The following is a 21,706-nucleotide window of genomic DNA, read 5'->3' on the forward strand; positions in this document are numbered from 1 at the left end:
GAGGGCGTGGCAGTGGGATGTGGGCCGTCAGGCACTGGGTTTTGTCAGAGACCACACACCTGTCCCAGCCTAGGTTTGCAAGGGCCGTCCTTTCCAGAATAATCCTTTCACAGAAAAGTTGGTGAGGCGATGAAATTACCTAGTGTTGACGCTTTTCAACCCTCACGCTGAGCTCTGGGTTTGGCTTTCAGAAACATTCACCGTGTGGTTACAAGAACAAAGAGATGCTTTGGAGGTGTTCACGGATGTCCCTTCCAGGGGCCTCTCCCCGACCCGCGGCGTCAGAGCCTGCGGTGGTGGTCGTCCAGGGCAGCCGTGAGACACCAGCCTGGCCCGGGGCCTGGCTCGTTCCAGCCTGACTTGTTGCCACAGCGTCTCAGCAACCCCTCCCCTCCCCTTATGGGCACCTGCTTCCAGGCGCCTGCAGATGCTTACTGTGTATATGCAATATTATGTGCAGGCATATGAGGTATTCGTGTAGTACCCTCACCTGGATGGTGCGGACCATCTCCCCCCGCCGGGGGTGCCTCTTTCAAGCAAAGTGACCTTGGACGACATGATATTCTTTCTTACAGAAGGTGGAGGAGGGCTCGGGCTGCCAGGCCAGCACACACACCTGCCCTCCTCGTGGCAGGGCCACTGGAAGGTCTGTTCGTGCCGAGAAGCCCTACAGTCAGCACCCCGTGGGCACATGTGGGCCGCGTGCCGGCCCGTGTGGCCTGAGGGGAGGGAGCAGCTGGAGAAGGCTACACGCTGTACCATCCGCACTGCGTGATGTGGGGGACAGCACATGTAGTGTGACGGCGAGAAGGTCAGCGGTTGCCGGGCGTTTGGGGGGAGGGAGGAAGGAACGGGTGGGGCAGAGGGCATCTTCGGGCCGGGCGATTCTTCTGTAGGAAACGGTAGTGGGGGAAACACGAGGACAGCAGCCTGAACAGCAGGCTGACCGGGGCAGCACCGCGGACAGGGTGCAGGCTCAGAGAACCTACTAGGGGTGGACCTTACTGTGAACTCCGGACTTTACTCAGCCGTAATCCGCTCACATTGGCTCATCGTTCGCAACAAACGTGGCACACGGGTGTGAGCCGTTTATAGTGCACAGACTGTCCCATCCCCGTGCTCCACGCCCAAAGCCACCAGAATGTTGTGCGTCAACTGTACTTCAATAAACTAAAAAACAAAATCTATTTATCAAAAGAATTCTTTGTGCTGCACAGAAAAGCAAAAGCACCCGATTGCCCTGCGTGATGTTGAGCTCGCTGTGGGTGGAGGTCACCTTGCCCTCCTGCCTGCCGGGGGCAGCGTATGGGAATATGTTCGTGGCCTTCTGCCCGTCCACCAGCCAGGTGACCTCCATGTCACCTGGGACGTAGCCGGAGATGAGGCACAAGAGCTGGATGGTGCTACCGGGGTCACCGAGGGGGTCACACGAGGAGTGGAAGAGCTTCACGGTGGGGGGAATGAAGTTCATGGCACACGCTAGGGGTGAAGGTGGCAGCGTGGCGTCAGCCCCCTGAGCCCACGACACCCACGTGCCCGCCCAGGCGCCTTCCTCCTCTCCTAGCCGCTCCCGCCACGCCTGCCCCCCCCTCCAGCCCGACCGTGGCTCACCACTGACGGTCTTGTTGATGGTGGGGGACTCCGCGTGAGCCACACTGCAGGTGAACTTCTGTTTGGCCCACTCGCCCCAGACGGTCACGTGGCTGGTGGTGGTGTAGAGGCCAGAGGTCTCCTGGAGGGTGGCGGGGAGGGTCACGACGCTCTTGTTCAGGGACCCCGCATCCCAGGTCACGGTCACCGGCATCGGGAAGTAGCCCGTGACCAGGCAGCCCAGTGTCACGGACGGGGCAGTGGCGACGGTGCCTTTGCAGCAGGTGGCCAAGGGGAAGACGAGGGGGGCCTGGATGGAGGCTGTGGGGGCAGAGGCAGTGTCGGTGCCGACCGGCGGAGTCTGAGGGGGAGAAGTGTGGGGCAGAGCGGGGTGGTCGGGTGGAGGGGCGCACGGGGACCCCTTCTCCAGCCTCAGGGGGCAGATGCTCATTTTGGACTCTTGTTCCCCGAGTCTGCTAGCAACGCCCTCCCACGAACCCCTGTGTCCCTGCCAGAAGCAGGGGTGTTCTTACCTTTGGCCAGGACGCCCTGCCCGCAGCCCTGAGTGGCAGGAACGTGGGGTTCTCGGGGAGCAGAGGTGTCTGACTCGTGTCCTGACCTGCGGAGGCTCCAGGGAGCCCGACTACAGGCCCCATTCATAGCAGAGCCCGGATCAGTCCTCCCCCACTCCCCCAGGTGGTGACTCCTCCCCGGAGCCCAGACCCCAGGTCATCGTCCACGCTGCCCCCTCGGTCCGGTGAGACCGACCAGTCCACGTGGCCTCGCGTCAGGACGGCCGAGAGCAGTGATATTAACCCGCTCCACACCCAGCCTCACTAGCTCTGCTGATTCAGACCAGCTCAGGTCACGGGAGTCCGCCTTGGTCCGGCCTGGCCCACGTCAGCCCAGGAGACCCGATTTCGAGCAGGCTAACTCATCTGAGTTCAGTCCACAAACTCCACCAAAATCCTTCAGCTCCGTTTGGCTCAGCCTGCCAGCCAGGCTTGTCCTACCTGCTCAGTCCCACTCAATGTAGCCTCACTGACCTTGGCCGCTGGACCTGGCAAAACAGTACACCCTGCTTGACTCGCTGAAGCCTGATTCAGGCAGACCAAACCAACTAGCTGAACCCACTTTAGCCCAGCCCAACCCAGTACAGGCCAACTCAGCCCAGCCCAGTTCAGCTGAGGCCAGCTCAGTGCAGCTCAGCCTAGTTTGGTTTAACCTGGTTCAGCCCAGCCCAGCCCAGCCCAGCCCAGTTTAGCCCAGCTTAGCCCATCGTAGCTGAACTGAGCCCAGTTCAGCCCAGCGCAGTTCAGCTCAGGCCAGCTCAGTCCAGCCTAGCTCAGCACAATTCAGCCCAGCCCAGCTCAGCCCAGTTTAGCCCAGCTTAGCCCATCGTAGCTGAACTGAGCCCAGTTCAGCCCAGCCCAGTTCAGCTCAGGCCAGCTCAGTCCAGCCTAGCTCAGCACAATTCAGCCCAGCCCAGCTCAGCCCAGTTTAGCCCAGCTTAGCCCATCCCAGCTGAACTCAGCCCAGTCCAGCTCAGCCCAGCCCAGTTCAGCTCAAGACAGCTCAGTCCATCCTAGCTCAGCACAATTCAGTCCAGCCCAGCTCAGCCTAGCTCAGCCCAGTTCAGTGCAGCTCAGCCCAGCTCAGCCCAGCTCAGCCCAGCTCAGCCCAGTTCAGCTCAGCTCAGCCCAGTTCAGCCCAGCCCAGCCCAGCTCAGCCCAGTTCAGCTCAGCTCAGCCCAGTTCAGCCCAGCCCAGCCCAGCCCAGCCCAGCTCAGCCCAGTTCAGCTCAGCTCAGCCCAGCACAGCCCAGCTTAGCCTAGTTCAGCTCAACCTAGTTCAGCCCAGCCCAGCCCAGCCCAGCTTAGTCTAGTTCAGTTCAACCTAGTTCAGCCCAGCCCAGCCCAGCCCAGCTTAGTCTAGTTCAGTTCAACCTAGTTCAGCCCAGCCCAGCCCAGTTTAGACCAGCTTAGCCCATCCTAGCTGAACTCAGCTCAGCTCAGCCCAGCTCAGTCCAGCTCAGTTCAGCTCAGTCCAGCTCAGCCCAGCACAGCCACCTTAGCCTGGCTTAACCCAGCAGCCCAGACCAGACCAGTTCAGCTCAGTCCAGCTTAGCCTACCACAGTCCAGTTCAGCCTGGTTCAACCCACTTCAGCACAGTTCAGTCCAGTTCAGTTCAGACCAGCTCAGGTCAGCCCAGCTCAGCCTAGCTCAGCCTAGCCCAGCCCAGCCCAGCTCAGCCTAGCCAAGCTTAGCTTGGTTCAGCTCAGCCCATTCCAGCCAGTTCAGCCTAGCTCAGCTTTGCTCAGTTTGTCTCAGTCCAGTCCAGCCTGGTTCAGCCCAACCCAGCTCAGTTCAGCCCAGTTTAGCCAAGTTCAGCCCAGCCCAGACCAGCCCAGCTCAGCCCAGCTCAGCCCAGCTAAACCCAGCTAAGCCCAGTTCAGCTACCTCAGTTGAGATCAGCCCAGCTCAACCCAGCTCGTTCTAGTTCAACCCAGCCCAGCCCAGCCCAGCTCGGCTCAGCTCAGCTCAGCCCAGTTCAGCCCAGCCCAGCCCAGCCCAGCCCAGTTCAGCCTAGTTCAGTCCAGAACAGCCCAGCTCAACCAACCCAGCCCAGCTAATCCCAGTTCAGCCCAGCTCAGTTCAGATCAGCTCAACCCAGCCCAGCTAAGTCAAGTTCAGCTCAGCTCCACTCAGCCAAGCCCAACCCAGCTCATTCCATTTCAGCTCAGATCAGCTCAGCCCCGTTCAGCCCAGCCCAGCCCAGCCCAGCTCAGCTCAGCTCAGCTCAGCCCAGTTCAGCCCAGCCCAGCCCAGCCTAGCCCAGCCCAGTTCAGCCTAGTTCAGTCCAGAACAGCCCAGCTCAGCCCAACCCACCCAGCTAATCCCAGTTCAGCCCAGCTCAGTTCAGATCAGCTCAGCTCCACTCAGCCAAGCCCAACCCACTTAGCTAGCTCATTCCAGTTCAGCCCAGTTCAGTCCAGCTCAGCTCAGCCCAGCCCAGCTCAGCCCAACTCAGCCCAGTTAAGCTCATTCCAGGGCAGCTCCGCTCTGGCCTCTGCCTGCGTCCTGCCTGCAGACAGGAGACAGGCGACCCTGCTGCTGCTTCTGGACCGTGGGCGTGTGCCCGGGTGTGTGCTGGGGGAGCAGGGGGAAGGTGACCCCCGCCCAGCCCTTGGAAGGCCCTGCTGACGGTGGAGGGCTGGGTGCGGGGGCAGTGTGGGCAGGGCGGGCAGGTGTAGCGTGGCGTCCACGGTGCCGGCCCGCCCCCGAAGGCGGTTTTCTCCAGACACTCGGAGCCCTTTCAGGTCCGTTGCCGGAGTTGCCGTTTCTTGGGCTTTCTTTCTTCGGAAAGTCCTTGGGTTGCTGTGAATCGTGCCTCGTTTTCGATGACGCGTTCTTAGCAGGTTTCTGCTGACACAGCGGAACACGACTGCTTCCTGGGTTTGTTTGGAGCCCCTGCTGCTGTTCTTGCTGGTTCTAAGGGCTGTGCGGATTCCGCTGCCTTTTCATCGTACGTGCTTGTGTCGTCTGCATTAGTGACAGTTTTACATCTGTCCTTTCAGTCTCAGCAGCTCGTTTTCGTCCGTTGTCACACAGCATTGGCCAGGACCATCTCCAAACTGTTTGACCGCACTGCTCACAGGAAAAACATTTGTACTGTGATCTAACACCATACATATGTTATGAGCAGGTGGCACACACATGTTACCCTTCCATACACACGTTGTGTGTGTTCTTACGTGGCTGAAACGTCTTCACACACAACACTTACCTTGGTACGTTCAGTGCATTACGATTTCTGTCCCCACCTGGCTGATTTCAGTCTGCAGGTTGGCCCGACACACGTTGTATAAAGGTCGTGACACAGCACCCTGGCCTCGTCGCTGGTCTGCACTGACTGAGGGAGGACCTTGAACCCCACGACCTGCCCCTGTGCCTGGACGGCAGCCCGCTCCCCTGCATTCTTGCTGCACCTGTCTGAGGTGGGGCCCCGAACCCCACGACCTGCCCCTGTGCCTGGACGGCAGCCCGCTCCCCTGCATTCTAGCTGCACCCGTCTGAGGTGGGGCCCCGAGCCCCACGACCTGCCCCTGTGCCTGGACGGCAGCCCGCTCCCCTGCATTCTGGCTGCACCTGTCTGAGGTGGGGCCCCGAGCCCCACGACCTGCCCCTGTGCCTGGACGGCAGCCCGCTCCCCTGCATTCTGGCTGCACCTGTCTGAGGTGGGGCCCCGAACCCCACGACCTGCCCCTGTGCCTGGACGGCAGCCCGCTCCCCTGCATTCTGGCTGCACCTGTCTGAGGTGGGGCCCCGAACCCTACGACCTGCCCCTGTGCCTGGACGGGTGCCCGCTCCCCTGCATTCTAGCTGCAGCTGTGGCAAGGACTGGGCTTTGCCCTCAGACCAATCTCTCCAGGGCACAGTCTTCCCCGTGTCTGCCTGTGTCTGCTTGTCCTCTGATGCCTTCAAATCACTGTCTGCCGGGCAGTTTTTCCACTTTATACTTGTGCCTGCAAAGGTTTAGTCTGAGACAAGGCACCGCACCGACCGCCGTTGGAATCAGAACCACTTTCTCTCCTGTGGCTTTTCAGAAATTTTCACTTCCCTGTGACGGGTGGAGCGCAGCGTCCTTTCTGTATGTTTGAGGGCTATTTGGATAGCCTCTGTGAAACATCTGTTCAATTCTCGTGTCCGTTTCTCTACCGAATTGTGCGATTTTGCCAATTGATTTGCCGGAGTGCCCTGCACATTCTGGATACTCTGAGAGCGAAATTTGTTTACAGGAAGTATTTTGCAAGACTTTGAAATGCACCAAAAGATCACTCCTTACAGGGGGCGCCTGGACGGCTCACTGGGATGAGTGTCTGACTCTTACTTTCGGCTCAGGTCTGATGGCGGGGTCCCGGGATCGAGCCCTGCATGGGGCTCTGTGCTGAGTGTGGGGCCTGCTTGGGATCCTCTCTGTCTCTGTCTCTGTCCCTCCCCCTGCACACTCTCTCCCTCTAAAAAGAAAAAGATGACTCCCCCGAGGGACCGGGCGCTCAGCACCCGAGTGCCTGCAGATGGGGCGCCGGGTGCGGCAGCTCAGGCAGCGGGGTGGGCGGGGCTCGGGCGCCTCTGAGGCTCTGGGCGTGTCTCTGCCGGCCCAGCTCCCTGCAGACTCAGATGCCCTGGTTCCCCGGGCAGTGTCTGAGCGTGGGGTGTAGGGGGTGTAGGGGGCCCTCCCCTGTGCAGTGACCGAGCCGCCATCTGGGGGGCCTCTAATAGTCCACTGCCTGCTGCGTGTGGTCCGGGAGCCCGGGGCTGATGTGCCTGCCCCAGGCAGGCTGGGGCTTCAGCAGCCCCTGGGGGCGGTCTCGTGGCCCTGTACCCCGCTGATGGCCGGCCGACCCGGGTCCCGGGGGTAGGGGGTTGGGCCAGGGGGCCTGGGGGACCCCGTTCCTCCAGGTCCGCCCGTCCAGGTGGCTCCCGTCCGGCCGTCTGGCTGGCCCGACAGAGACCGCAGACACTCCTCACGGGTGTGGAGGCTGGATGCCCACATCGGGTACCAGCAGGCGTGGCGTCTGGGGGGTCCCCGCTGCCTGGCTCACGGACGGCGTCTTCTCTCTGCCCCTTCACGTGCCGGAAGCGGGGAGGCAGCTCGCTTTTTCATAAGGGCGCTAACCCCAGTCGTGGGGGCTCCACCCTGACGACCTCTGGTGCCCCAAAGCCCCGCCTCCTAACACCACGACACTTAGAGCTAGGATTCCAACACACGCAATGTGGGGACACAGTCGCATCCTCCCCTTCCCGCCGCCACCCACGCTGACGTCTGTGCGTCTTGGGCCCCCCGTGGGGACAGGGTTCAGGCGCCGGCTGGTTCCCTCCCAGTGCGAGTGGGAGGAGGGCGGGACCAGGTGGGTCCCAGGAGCAGGAGCGAGGCCGGCCCGCTGGTCCGTGTGTGTGTGAGGTACAGGTGGAGGTGTGAACACGGGCAAAGGGAGATGCGCACAGGCCTGTGTCTGAGCGGAAGCCCAGGGGAGGGGGCCCCTGAGGAGCGGCAGGCAGCAGGAGGCCGACCTCGGGGCTCACCCAGGAGCAGCCCGCAGGACCTTAGGGGGTCTGAGGGGTTGCATGGGGAGGCACGTAGGTGTGTGGGGGTCCCCGGGGGAACGTGGAGGGGGGGCCCACGTGTATGGCGTTATTGGAAGGCCACAGGCGGGGGCCTCAGGGCCTGCTGGGAGATTGCTCTCAAAGAGCGGGCGTTCCTGCCCTGAGAGCGGAGGGTCCGGTCATGCCCCGTGTTCCCGCGGAGGCCATGGGGTCAACCAGCTGCCGAAGACCCCGGCGTTCCGGTGGGAGGGTGGGAAGGATGGAGACCGATCTCTGGTCCAGGGGATGGAGCGGGGGCCCCGGCCCGGGGACCGAGAGGGAGGGGGTGCTGGGCAAGCCGTGTGGATGGTGTGGTCGCCTGGAGCCCCCAGGACCCCTGGGGGCCGGGGCGTTCTCCCCACGGCCGCCCTGTATTTGGTGCGGCCCCCACTGGTGAGGCAGCCCCTGCCCACGGGGAGGTGGGAGGTGCTCCCTGAGCGGTCCTGAGGCACCGTGGCCGCGCTGGCCACGACTCTCTGCCCGCCCTGGGCCTCGGCCTGGGCTGTTGACCTGCACACTCAGAGCCCACTCCCCTCTCCCGCTGCGTCCCCAGAAGACCGCAGCCCCTCGTGTTGGCCTCCCTTCCCAGGGCCCTTACTGGGAAGGGCTGGCAGGTGTGGTCCCGCCTCTGCCCTCGAGGTGCACGTGTCTCCTACAACCCGGGGCACCTCCAGGACCCGAGACCCCCAGGCACTGCAAGGACAGAATCCCGACTCCATCGCTGCTGGCCAGGGACCCCACGGCCCCCTGACGCCAATGGACTGCCCGCCCCCACTTGGCATTCTTCCTGTAGAACTTGGTCTTTTCTGCCCCCCACCCCCACCCCCACCCCCACCCCCACCCCCGGGTGGTGGTGTTCTCGCTGGGCCTCCCCCCGACTGAGTGTCCTGACCCCTTGGGCTGGTGTCCAGCTTCGCTTACCTGGGACAGTGCTGTCCCCCCGGGCCTCACCCGACCTGGCCTTCACTGGTGCTCCCACCTGGACCCAACTCTCCTGAAATGCGTTCCCCAAATTCAAATCTTGAGCCCTGACCGCCAGGACCCCAGAATGTGACTGTATTGGGAGATGGGGTCTTTCGAGAGGTAATAGGTTAAAGCGAGGTCACTAGGGTGAGTCCTGATCCAGTGTGACTGGTCCTCACCATGGACTCACTCCTCCCCTGGTAAGAGGAGGTCGGGGCACAGACACGCATAGCGGGCCGGATGTGTGAGGACACGGCGTCTACATGCTGAGGGGCCACCAGCCCCATGACACCCGGGTCTGCCTGCTAGCTTCCAGAATCGTGGAAACATCAGTGCACGTTGTCCACACCACGGGACCGTCGTGCTTTGCTAGCAGCCCGTGCTAATACACACCCAATAGGTGCCTCTTGCGGTGCCCTTGGCCAGGTCAGGATGCTCCCCCTGCGCCCCACAAGGCGTCACGTGACCCCTCGCGCCTGCGGCGCACCTCACCCCCCGGGAACCCCAGCGGCCGGGGGTCCTGCTCCCACGGCTGGAGGGACCGACACACGGCACGGCCAGTCTGTGGATTTCACGGGGCGCGTCAACAGAGGAAGACTTTCCCAGCCGGTTATGGAGTTTTTAAGGATATTTTATTGTCATTAAAAAAGAAAAAAAAAAAAAAAAGAAAAAAAAAAAAGAAAGAAAGAAATGCAAATGGAAATCAAGGAGCTCCAGACATTTAAAAGAATAAAACAAGCTAGCCAAGCTTCAGCAGTGGCTTTCCCATATGGGACCCCCGGGCTCTATGTCCCTGGGGCTGGGGGCTCTGCTTCTCCTCCCCTGCGTGGCCATCTCTTCCCACGTGGGGGCCCCGACTTGGCACCCACCCAAAGACAGGGCGGAGAGCCAGTCCTGGGGGTCCGCCCGGCCGTGGGCTTATCTCTCTCTCCCACCCCCCGCGTGAGCCTGTTGGGACTCAGGCCCCGGCCACAGGGTGGGGCGGGCTGGGCCTGCCGCCCTGGCCTCCTGGCACCTTCCACCTGTGTCCACCGAGGCTGTGTCCCACTGGCCCGGGGACCAGGTCACCAGACCCCTCTGCAGGAGGCCTGTCTGGCTGGATGTCACTCTGTCCCCGGCATCCACGGGGCTCCTGCAGCAGCCACAGGCCCAGGCCCTTGTCTGCGCGGTCTCCTCCGGAGCAGAAGATCTGACTGACCGTTAGTGACACGTCGGAAGCTTCCTCAGGATCTGGGCCGACGTGGCTGCTCTGGGGAAACCCTGCGTCCTGGAGCCTGGCCTGGACGGGGTTGGCACAGAGGCCGGTCCCTGCCAGACAGACACTGGGATCGCCAGCCGCCCGCCTCCTCCAGGATGAGCGTGCCCGCTGACCGTGCGCGGCCACAGCGGTAGCCTGGCGGCCGCCGTGGAGGGGCCAGCGGGCGTCCACCAGCTCAGGTTGGGGCACAACCTGCCGTCCACGCGATTCTCCAAACGGGGGTTCAGGGCGCAGGATGCAGCTCTCAGGGGCCGCGAGGCCAGAGGGCGAGGGCGCAGGCCCAGGGTGGCTGTGAGGTCAGAGGGTGGCGAGGTCAGAGGGCGGGAGAGCAGGCCTGGCAGCAGGCTGATGCACCGGGATCCTGTGCAGGGTCTGGGGCAGCGCTGACACCCGCCCAGGACGGCTGGCCCTAGGCCCCCTGCCCGATCATGTTCCTGTAGTCGGGGACGATCGTGCGCTTCAGCTCCCCCACCGAGGAGAAGATCCACTTCACCTGCAGCAGGAGGGCAGGAGGTGACGTGGTTGGGACCCCTGAGGACAGCCCCCCATCCTGGTGCCCCCCTCCCCGGGACCACTTGAGTGGGAGGGAGTCTTATGGGGATGGCATGGGGACTGGGAGGGGACAGAGGGGATAGTGTGGGAGTCAGTGTGGGAACAGCCTGGGGTCCGTTTGGGAGCAGCGTGGGGACAGCATGGTCATAGTGAGTCCACAGCTTGAGGTCAACGTGGGTTCTGCAAGGGGTCACTGTAGGGACAGTGTGGGGACAGCATTGGGTCACTGTGGGGTCAGTGTGGGGTCAGCATGATGAGGACAGTGGGTCTACAGCATAGGTCAGCGTGGGGTCAGTGTGAGGTCAGCATCGGGTCACGGTGGGGACAGTATGGGGTTAGTGTGGGGACAGTGTGAGGTCAGCATGGGGTCAGTGTGGGGACAGCGTGGGGTCACTGCAGGGACAGCTAGGGAATAGCATGGGGACAGCATGGGGAAAGTATGGGGTCACAGTGGGTCAGCATGGTGACAGTGGGTCCACATCATCGGGTCAGTATGGGGTGACAGGGGAGACAGCATGTTGACAGTGGGTCCATAGTACGGGGTCAGTGTGAGGGCAGCACGAGGTCAGTGTGGGGATAGCGTGCGGTTAGTGTGGGGACAGTGTAGGGTCAGTGTGGGGACTGCCTGGTGTCATTGCGGGGACAGCATGGGAATAGCATGGGGAAAGGCTGGGGTCAGCATGGGGGTCACAGGCAGGACAGCATGGGGTCAGTGTGGGGTCACGGGGAGACAGCATGGTGACAGTGGGTCCACAGCATGGGGTCAGTATGGGGTCCGTGTGGGGACAGCATTGGGTCACAGTGGGGACAGCGTGGGGTCATGGTGGGGCCAGTGTGGGGCAGCATGATGTCAGTGTCTGGTCAGTGTGGGGATAGCTTGGTTCCAGTGAGTCCCCAGTGTGGGGTCAGTGTGGGGTCAGCACAGGGTCAGCGTCGGGGCAGTGTGGGAGCAGCGTGGAGTCTGTGGGGGCAGGGTGGGGTCTGCGTGGGGTAGTGTGGGGGCAGCATGGGGTCAGCGTGGCGTCAGTGTGGGAGCAGCGTGGAGTCTGTGGGGGCAGGGTGGGGTCTGCGTGGGGTCAGTGTGGGGGCAGCATGGGGTCAGCGTGGGGTCAGTGTGGGGGCAGCGTGGAGTCTGTGGGGGCAGGGTGGGGTGTGCGTGGGGTCAGTGTGGGGACAGAGTGGGGTCAGCGTGGGGTCAGTGTGGGGGCAGCGTGGAGTCTGTGGGGGCAGGGTGGGGTCTGCGTGGGGTCAGTGTGGGGACAGAGTGGGGTCAGCGTGGGGTCAGTGTGGGGGCAGCGTGGAGTCTGTGGGGGCAGGGTGGGGTCTGCGTGGGGTCAGTGTGGGGGCAGCATGAGGTCAGCGTCTGGTCAGTGTGGGCATAGCGTGGTTCTAGTGGGTCCCCAGTGTGGGGGCAGCGTGGGGGTAGCTAGGGGCAATGTGGGGTCAGCACGGGGTCAGCGTGGGGGCAACATGGGGTCAGTCTGGGCGTAGCCTGGGGGCAGTGTGGGGTCAGCACAGGGTCAGTGTGGGGGCAGTGTGGGAGCAGCGTGGGGTCAGTGCGGGGTCAGCGTGGGGTCAGTGCGGGGTCAGCGTGGGGTCAGCGTGGGGGCAACATGGGGTCAGCGTCGAGTCAGTGTGGGGATGGCATGGTTCCAGCGGGTCCCCAGCGCTGGGACAGCGGGCCACAGTGCGGGGCGGTGCGGGGACACCCACCTTGAAGAGGGTGACAGTGGCGCTGTAGCACACGCTGAGCAGGAAGAGCGTGATGAAGATGGAGATGGTGGTCCACAGCCCATCCAGCTCCCCGTCCTGGTCCTCCGCACAGCTGTCGTCCAGGAGCAGCTCTGGACAGGAAGGGAGCGGTCAGTGTCATGCCTGCCCATAGGAGTGGTTCCCGGGGTGACGGTCGCGGCCCTCCGTAGCCTCAGGGCACCGGCCTCGGTGCCCCCATCCTCCCGCCTGGGCCTGGCCCGTGGGGACGCGCTCCCTCTCTGCTCTGCGCTGTGCTGGGGCTGTCTGGGGGGAAGGCAGCCTGACCACCACACCCGTTCTCCTGGGGACCCGGCCCAGAGGGTGGGAGGGTCAGCAGAGCCCAGGGAAGGGTCGAGAGGGTGGCAGGGAGTGACCCTAGCGAACGAGTGGGTGCGAGTGTCAGGCCAGCTGGGGGTGGGGGTTTTGGTGTGTGTTGGGAGGGGACCCAGTGTCCTGGGGAGAAGAAGGGCTGGTCAGCGTGGTCGGCGTGTGGATGGGCTGCTGAGCAGCCGATGGGTGTGGGAGGAGGTGGGGACCAGGCTGGGGTCCACGGTGAGGGTTCCCAAGCCTGGTTCCGGTCTGGGCCCGGGCACATTGTCCCGTGTGAGGCCCGGTGTGTGCGTGTGTGTGTGTGAAGGTGGCCCTGCTCAGTGGGAGGGGCTTGTTTTCAGCGTCCCTGTGGGTGTCTGGGATGGTCCCTCCCCTGGGCACTCAGGACTGCTTGCCTCTGCCCGTTTGGGGCACCGGGGTGAGTGTCCCCACGAGTGGACAGGCCTGGCCCCAGGCAGGATGAAGTCAGGAGGGGCCGCCTCATCTGAGGGAGGGTGAGGGCCTGTCCTCACAGCATGGGTCAGGCCTGGCTACTGCACTGGCACAGAGCTACAACTCAGAGCTCTCAAGAGGTCCAGGGGACGGGGGGAGCAGCGGAAGAGGACAGGCCAGCGTCCCACAGCTTGGGCGGGTCCGGACGTGGGAAAGCCCGATCCCTGAGGGGCTCTGGAGGGCTTCTCCGTTCCCTGTCGCCCCCCTCCGGCCTTGAGTAGCCCCTGGCCAAGCCCTCTCTCTGTCCCAGGCGGCTCCCGGCCATGAGTTTTGGCCGCCTGCGCAGACCTGCCCACTCAGGTCCCGGCCCCTGGTGGGACCCGCGCTCTCCCGTGAATGGTGACCCCTGAGCCTCGGAGCCTGGCCTGCCCGCACCTCCCAGAGGCCTGGGTGTCCTGAGCTCTGCCTCGGAAAGACGCACGACAGTGTCACAGGTCCCAGGGCAGTGCTGGGTGCTTTATTTCACGCAGGGTGCCTGCCCGGGGGGTGATGTACACAGGGGTGGGCGCTCAGAGCCCGCGGGGGCCTGCTGGGGGGCCGGGCGCGCTGCTCATTTACCCGGAGACTGGGTGAGGGATTTCTGTGTGTGGTGGCTGTGCAGAGCTTCGTGTGACACCGAGCAGGTGTAGGTGTTTCCCCTCTGCCAGCGGGACTTGTCCACCAAGAGCCTGCTGTACAGGAAGTAGGTCCCGTCGCTGTCCAGCTGGGGCGGGGTCGTCCGGTAGTTGTTCTCTGGCTCCGGCTGTCCGGTGATCTCCCACTCGACGGCAATGTCAGGCGGGTAGAAGCCTTCGATCAGGCAGGTCACACTGACTTTGCTCCTGCTGAGCTCCTCCTGGGCTGGAGGCAGGACGTACACCTGGGGCTCGTGGGGCTCTCCTGTGGGGTCAGAGGTCAGCACAGATGGTCACTCCCAGGGTGGAGGGCTGGCCTGGGTCCGCCAGGCCCCACTCGACCTCCCTGTGCCCCATCTGTCCTGTTGCCCACCTTTGGCCTTGGAGATGGTCCTCTCGATGGGGGAGGGGAGGGCTTTGCTGTTGACCTTGCACTTGAACTCCTTCCCCTTGAGCCAGTCCTGGTGCAGGATGGGGAGGACACTGACCACACGGAAGGTGCTGTTGAACTGCTCCTCACGCGGCCTCGTCTTGGCTGTGTGCATCTCGGTGTTATCCACAAACCATGTGATCTGGACATTGGAGTCATCTGGGCCCAAGTCTACCACCAAGCACGTGACCTCGGGCGTCCGGGAAATCGAGAGGGTGTCCTTGGGTTTTGGGGGGAAGATGAAGACGGACGGTCCCCCAGGAATCTCAGGAACTGGTGTGGGAGACACAATGCAGGGGTCAGCATTTGGGGGGGCTCTCTTGAACATTCCCCCCACCAGGCAGTCCCTGGACGCGGGCCATGGCCTTGCTGTGCATGGCGGTGCCCTGCTGACTCACCTGGGCATTTGGGACACTTGCAGGGTTGGGGCACTGCAGAGAGACCAGACTGGAGGTTAGTGGGGGCCAGGGGTGGGGACAGCTCTTGGGGTGGGTTAGGTCAGGGCAGGTCAGGGGGGCGTCCCCAGACTGGTGCCTGCAGTGGAGATGAAGTATGGTGGGGGTGTGCAGCCTGTGCTCACACTGGACCAGGCAGCCAGGCCCAGAGGCCCTCCTCCCCGAGCTTGGGGGACAGAGGTGCCTCTCCCGTGCCCCGGGGTCCAGGTGGACCAGCTGACCTGGCCTGTCTCCCAGTGGACACCCTCTTACCGGTCTTGTCCACCTTGGTGTTGCTGGGCGGGTGGGCCACGTTGCAGGTGAAGGTCTCACTGAGCCACCTGCTGGAGGGCACTGTCACCATGCTGCTGAGAGAGTAGAGCCCCGAGGCCTGCAGGACGGACGGGAAGGTGTGCACACCGCTGGTCAGGGCGCCGGAGTTCCAGGATACGGTCACCGGCTCAGGGAAGTAGCCTAACACCAGGCAGGCCAGGGCCACGGTGGAGCCAGATGTGGTCCCGCAGCTGGGGGCCAGTGGGAACACCGATGGGGCCGTGGTGGAGGCTGCAAGAGAGGAGGCCGTGTGACCACAAGGGTCTCGCTCCTGGGAGGGTCCGGGCAGGGTATCAGGTGCCCGGGCTTGGGGTGGCCCTCCAGGAAGTCTGCAGACCAGCCGCCCGGCGTAGCTCTCTGCCGCCCCAGGGCCTCGTGTTTCTGCGGCTGCACGTGCTGGCCCCGTGGGCCCGGTCGGTGCTGGGTGACCTCCTGCTGGATTAGAGTCTCCTGGGCCCAGCCCCTGGGTCCCCACTCGGGCTTCCTGTGGGTGCTCGGCCTGACCGAGCCATCCGTCTGAGCTCTGACCGGTGGCCCCTGCTCCCAACGGGCCTCTGCTGAGGCCCTGAGCCCACTGCCCTGTTGTCCCAGCCTGGATCTGCCCTGGGCCAGCGGGACCTTTCTTGAACACAGCAGGCCTCTGCCACCCGCTGCCCGTGCCCCTCAGCCCGGAGTCCCCGTCGTGGCCTGCTGTCTGCCCTCCAGGCCTCACATCTTCTGGGTCGGCTCTGCAGCTAAAGCGCCCGGGCGCCGGATCCCGTCCCTGCCCTGAGCCCCTCTCAGGCCTTCCTGGGCTCACTCAGTGCCCGTGCCCTGGGGCCTGTCCAGCTCCTCCCTGTCCCCAGAGCCCTCTTTCAGCCGAGGTCTTTCCTGAGCCTGCCTGCCCCTCAGTGCCGGTGGGAGCCTTGCCCCGCCCTGGCTGTCCTCTCGTGCACGGTGCCAGCACCTCAGACCCCACGTCCCCAGCCAGACCCGACCCCTCTGCTAAGTCTGATGGCCCTGCCTGGCCTCCCCTGCCACCCACACTCCAGGCTGGCGGCCCTGCCTCAAACTCCCAGCAACCCCTCCTTCCCTGCACCGGGTCCACTGCCCTGAGCCACCCCTCCTGGCTTTGTCATGTCCAGCCTTCTGTCCCCCATCCGCACGAGCCTCCAGAGCGGGGTCAGCGCCCCTGAGCCTAAGATTGTGGCCACCGCTGTCCCTTCAGCCCCAGAGACCTTCCTACCCAGGCTCGCCTCTCCCCCCTACCTTGTCCACCGGGCCTCGGGCGGCTCACGCCCTCCCGTGTCCAGGGAGGCTCACCTGGGCCCCGCCCTCGTGGTCTCTGTGTGCCGTACCGCTCAGCTCCCACCTAGTCCGGGGCTGCTCTTAGCTCAGTCCTTCTGCCCTTCACCCCTGAGGCTCCTGGGGCAGCCCTTGCCCCTCCTGCCTCCCCCTTGCCCCTGCTCACCCTCACATCCCCTGCCTGCTCCCCTGAGCTCCTGGTGCAGCCCTGCCTCTCCTGCCCTCTCCCTGCCCCTCCTGCTTTCCCCCTGCTCTTCCTGCCCTCCCAACCCCCTGCCCACTGTCATAACCTCTGCCTGCTCCCCAGAACTCCTGGGGAAATCCCTGCCTCTCTTGTCCTCTCCCTTTTCACTCCTTCCTTCCCCTGCCCCTGCTCACCTGCACAAGCTCACTTGCTGCCCTGAGCTCCTGGCCTGGTGGTAGCTCTGAGCAGTCTGTGTTCCCCATTGGTTCACCTTCTCCTAGGAGCTCCTCCACCTGCCCCCACCCCTTTGCCTGGCCCCTCATGCTGAGCCCAGGCCTTGGATCCTTCTAGCTTCATGCCTCTGCATGTCTGAGACCTGGTCCTGCCAGTTCAGGCCTCAGCTCCCCTGCCCTGCAGCACTCCTAACCTCCCCCTGCCCTGCCGCCCTCAGCACCTCCTGGCCAGAACTCCCACCCCCGAGCCCCTGCAGACTCCAGACCTCACCAGAACCCTGCCTGCTGCAGGAAGCTCTCTCAGCTCAGGTCCCTGGGGACAGTCCAGGGTCACTGTGTCCTCCTGCCTACAGCTTGTCTGAAGCAACCCTGCCCCACAGCAGCCCCTGCCCCTCTTGCCGTCCCCCCGCCTCTGCTCACCCTCACAAGCTCTGCCTGCTCCCCTGAGCTCCTGGGACAATCCTGCCCCTCCTGCCCTCCACCTGCCCCTCTTGCCCTGCCCCCTGCCCCTGCTCACCTGTACCACCTCTGTGTGCTCCCTGGGAACTCCTGGGTCAACCCTGTCCCTCCTGCTCTCCCCTTGCCCATCCTGCTCTCTTTCAACCCCTCCTGCTCTCCTTCTGCCCCTCTTGCTCTCTCCCTACCCCTTCTGCTCTCCCCCTCCCCCCCGTCCTCCCCCTGCCCCTCCTACCCTGCCCCCTGCCCCTGCTCCCTATGCCAGTTTTGTGTGCTGCCTGGGAGCTCGTGGGGCTGCCCTCTGTCCCTTCTATTCTTCCCTTGCCTCTTCTGCTCTCCCCCTGCCTCCTATGCCCTCCCCCTGCCCCTCCTGCCCTCCCCTCCCCTACTCACCCTCATAAGCTCTGCCTGCTCCCCTGAACTCCTGGGGGTAGCCCTGCCCCTCCTGCCCAGCTCCCTGTCCCTACTGCCCTGCCCCTCGCCCCTGCTCACCTGTACCAGCTCTGTGTGCCCCCAGGAGCTCCTGGGGCAGCTGTCTGTCCCTTCTGCTGTCCTCCTGCCCCTCCTGACCTCACCCTGCTGCCCCTGCTAACCTCCACAAGCTCTGCTGGCTCTCCTGAGCTCCTGGGGCAGACTGCCTCTCCTCTTCTACCCCTGCCCCTCCTGCCATGCCACTACACTCCTGCCATCCCCCTGCCCCTCCTGGTCTCCCCTGCTCCTCCTGCTCTCCACCCCCCTGCCTACCCTCACAAGCTCTGCCTGCTCCCTTGAGCTCCTGGGGCAACCTTGCCTCTCCTGCCCTCCCCCCTGCCCCTCCTGCCTTGCCCCCTGCCCCTGCTCACCTGTACCAGCTCTGTGTGCTCCCTGGGAGGTCCTGGGGTAGCCCCCTACCTCTCCTGCTCTTCCCCTGCCCCTCCTGCCCTGCCCATGCACCTGCTCACCTGTACCAGCTCTTTATGCTCCCTGGGAGCTCATGGGGCAGTGCCTGTGCCTTCTGCTCTCCCCCTGCCCCTCCTGCCCTCCCAATCCCCTACTCACCCTCATAAGCTCTGCCTGCTCCCTGAACTCCTGTGGGTGGCCCTGCCCCTCCTGCCCAGCCCCCTGTCCCTACTGCCCTGCCCCCTGCCGCTGCTCACTTGTACCAGCTCTGTGTGCCTCCAGGAGCTCCTGGGGCAGCTGTCTGTCCCTTCTCCTGTCCTTCTGCCCCTCCTGACCTAACCCTGCTGCCTCTGCTGACCTCCACAAGCTCTGCTGGCTCTCCCGAGCTCCTGGGGCAGCCTTGCCTCTCCTTTCCTCCCCCCACCCCTCCTGCCATGCCACTACCCTCCTGCCCTCCCCCTGCCCCTCCTGGTCTCCCCTGCTTCTCCTGCTCTCCAACCCCCTGCCTACCCTCACAAGCTCTGCTTGCTCCCCTGAGCTCCTGGGGCAACCTTGCCTCTCCTGCCCTCCCCCCTGCCCCTCCTGCCTTGCCCCCTGCCCCTGCTCACCTGTATCAGCTCTGTGTGCTCCCTGGAGCTCCTGTGGCAGCTGTCTGTCCCTTCTGCTCTCCCCCTGCCCCTGCTGTCCTTCCCCTGCCTCTGCTCACCTGTACCAGTTCTGTGTGCTCCCTGGGAGCTCCTGGGGACAACACTGCCCATCCTGCCCTCGCTCCTGCCCTCCTGCCCTCCCCCTGCCCCTCCTGCCCTGCCCCCTGCCCCTGCTCACCTGTACCAGTTCTGTGTGCTCCCTGGGAGTTCCTGAGGCAACCCCCTGCATCTCCTGCCCGTCCCCTGCCCCTGCTTACCCTCACAAGCTCTGCCTGCTCCCTGAGCCTCTGGGGCAGTCCTGCCTCTCTTGCCCTCGACCCTGCCCCTCCTGCCCTGCCCCCTGCCCCTGCTCACCTGTACCAGCTCTGTGTGCTCCCAGGGAGCTCCTGGGGCAGCCCTACCCCTCTTGCTCTCCCCCTGCCCCTGCTGCCCTCCCAGGAACCCTGCTCACCGGCAGAAGCTCTGCTGGCTCCCCTGAGCTCCTGGGGGAGCCCTGACTCTCCTGTCCTCCCCCCAGTCCCGCCTGCCCTGCCCCTACCCTCCTGCCCTCCCCTGCCCCTCCTGCTCTTCCCTGCCCCTCCTGTTCTCCCCCTGCTCCTCCTTCCCTCCCAACCCCCTACCCATCCTCACAAGCTCTGCCTGGTCCCCTGAGCTCCTGGGGGTAGCCCTGCCTCTCCTGCTCTCCCCCTGCCACTCTTGCCCTGCCCCCTGCCCCTGTTCACCTGACCAGCTCTGTGTGTTCTCTGCTCTCCCCTTGCCCCTCCTGCTCTCTCCCCACCTCTCCTGATCTCCCCCTGCCCCTCTTGCTCTCTCCCTGCCTCTTCTGCTCTCCCTCTTCCCTGTCTGGTCTCCCCTTGCCCCTCCTGCCCTGCCCCCTGCCCCTGCTCCCTGTACTAGTTTTGTGTGCTTCCTGGGAGCTCCTGGGGCAGCCCCATGTCCCTCTGGTTCTCCCATGCTTCTTCTGCTCTCTCCCTGCCTGTCATGCCCTCCCCCTGCCCCTCCTGTCCTCTCCCTGCCCCTGCTCACCCTTTTAAGATCTGCCTGCTCCCCTGAGCTCCTAGGCAGCCCTGATTCTCTTTCCCCCACCCCCCTACCCCTGCTGCCCTGCCCCCTGCCGCTGCTCACCTGTACCAGTTCTGTGTGCTCTCTGGGAGATCCTGGGGCAAGCCTCCTGTCCCTTCTGTTATCCCCCTGCCTCTTCTGCTCTCCCACTGGCCCTGCTCACCTTCAGAAGCTCTGCTGGCTCTCCTGAGCTCCTGGGGTAGCCCTGTCTCTCCTGCCCCCACCCCCTACCCCTGCTTCCCTGCCCCTTGCTGCTACTCACCTGTACCAGCTCTGTGTGCACCTTGGGAGCTCCTGGGGCAGCCCCTCCCCCTCCTGGCCTCCCCTGCCCCTGCTCACCTACACAAACTCCACCACTGCTGTTTTCTGCCCTTGCTGCCCCATAACTTCTCCCCCACAGGCGAACTCAGCCCGCAACTGCTGTGTGTTCTTAGGGCTGCCCCGGTCTCAGCTGCCCATCCCAGACTCCTTAGCCCAGGTTTGGCTCCTGACCGTCTGCCCCTGTGCAGGGGAGAGCACACGGGAGCCCCTGCCAGCCCCTCGTGCTCTGTCCCTGCTCATCTGCTGCAGTCCAGGACCCCATGGCCAGCACCTCTGACCCTGGCCTGGGGCCAGAGCCAGCCCCAGTGTCCGGGACAGGACCCTCGGGCCATCTGGGGTCCTCTTCTTTCCCTGTGCTGGGCCGGCCTCTCCCTGTGCCCTCACCTTAGGCCTGTCTGTCCATGTCGGCCTTGGTCCTGCAGTAGCTCAGTCTAGCCCAGCCCTGGGCTCCCAGCACAGATGGCAAAGGGCAGGCCTCAGGCCCACCATGGCCATCATGTTCCTTGAAGGCCCAGTTGCCATGTCCGGTGCGTCCAGCAATGTTGGCGTGGGCGCTCCTGCCCATGCTTCCCTCGTCCCTGCCCTGGCCGGTGCCCTGGCCCCCAGGCAGCCTGTGTCCCCCATGCTGGCTGCTCCGGCCCCTCCGTGGGGCCCCGTCTCTCCTTGGCTCCTGTGCTGCTTCTGCTGCCCCCACGCCGCCCTCTCTCCGTGCGGAGCCTACTCACCAAGGGCTGGGACGATGGAAGGCTGGCCCCAGCACCTCGGCCCTCCCCACTCTGGCCCCAGGCACATGTGGCTCCTTGTGGCTGAGCTCTGTGCCCATAGCCCCCTTCCTAGCCCCCAGGCAGCCGTAGGAAGACTAAGAACAGGATTGAAACTAGGTGGCTCGGCGACACGCTTCCTGAAGTTCCCTTTTCTTCTGGGTACTTTCTGTCTCAGAGGGCCTGGGTGTGTGGGGGTGGGTTGTGGGGGGTGGCTGCGGTCCCAAAGGAGGGCACAGGAACCCCGCTCTCACCTGGGCGTGTGGTGTGGGCACAGGTTGACCCACCCATAGCCTGAGGCCCTGCCCTGGGCCTTGTCCCGTCCACTCAGCAGTGTGGCCTCCCTGGTGGGACGCTGTCTTCCTCTGGCTTCAGCCACGGTCACGGTCATCTGCCCATGGTCAGAGGGAAGCTACTACCCTAGAGGACAGACAGAAGCCTGATGTGCAGGGACAGAGTTTGTGGTGGTCACCGGACCTGAAAATGTCCCTGCAGCTGAGAGACTCTGTGTGGTCCCTGTGCTGCCCGTGCAAGGGGGCCGTGAACCCTCAGCCCCTGTGTTTGGACAACCACAGTGTGCACCCCAGGCTGCCGCTTCCTGCGGTGTTAGGCCTCGATGGGGACGCCTCCGCACCACGTCCAAGTCCCAATCCGGGCCTGCTGGGCTGTGGGTGTGCCTGGAGCCCTCGGCCTGTGGTGCGAGGCTCTCTGCCCTGCTCACGCTCATGTGAGCGAGGGCTCTGGGCCCCTCCTAGGGTCTGGGGCCTTGGCTGGGTGGGTCCGGCCCGCTCGGTCCCCGGGGCTCCCCAGAATGGCACCTTGGCCGTAGCTGGACGGCTGCACTGGGCCCAGGGCCTGACTCCCACGAGAAGCCATGTCTCCTTAGGTCCTGATCTTAGGAATCCAGCAATGACCCTTCTGTGTCCCCATCCCCACGGAGTTCACAGAGACCCTTGGGCTTCTGGGGAGGGGAGCAGACCCCCGC

At 64.3% G+C, this 21,706-nt stretch overlaps 1 pseudogene and 2 gene segments (V, D, J or C); all 3 read right to left on the reverse strand.

Annotated features, from left to right (window-relative positions):
- Window positions 1-1,024: 1,024 nt before the first annotated feature.
- On the reverse strand, window positions 1,025-2,362 carry LOC144616508 (immunoglobulin heavy constant epsilon-like). The segment is given in 3 exon segments: window positions 1,025-1,479; window positions 1,612-1,911; window positions 2,124-2,362. Coding segments are annotated over 3 exon segments (744 nt in total).
- A 6,949-nt stretch (window positions 2,363-9,311) lies between these two features.
- LOC145715542 (immunoglobulin heavy constant gamma 1 pseudogene) lies at window positions 9,312-12,369 on the reverse strand (annotated as a pseudogene). The gene is made up of 2 exons (XR_014137757.1): window positions 12,223-12,369; window positions 9,312-10,450 (listed from the first exon to the last, which is right to left on the reverse strand). The product of XR_014137757.1 is annotated as an immunoglobulin heavy constant gamma 1 pseudogene (transcript).
- Window positions 12,370-13,511: 1,142 nt separating this feature from the next.
- On the reverse strand, window positions 13,512-20,767 carry LOC144616509 (immunoglobulin gamma-1 heavy chain-like). The segment is given in 5 exon segments: window positions 13,512-13,962; window positions 14,071-14,400; window positions 14,526-14,558; window positions 14,835-15,125; window positions 20,686-20,767. Coding segments are annotated over 5 exon segments (1,050 nt in total).
- Between the last annotated feature and the right edge of the window lie 939 nt (window positions 20,768-21,706).

This window comes from Panthera onca, chromosome B3 (genome assembly GCF_046562875.1).
Source record: "Panthera onca isolate mPanOnc1 chromosome B3, mPanOnc1 haplotype 2, whole genome shotgun sequence".
Taxonomy (NCBI): domain Eukaryota; kingdom Metazoa; phylum Chordata; class Mammalia; order Carnivora; family Felidae; genus Panthera; species Panthera onca.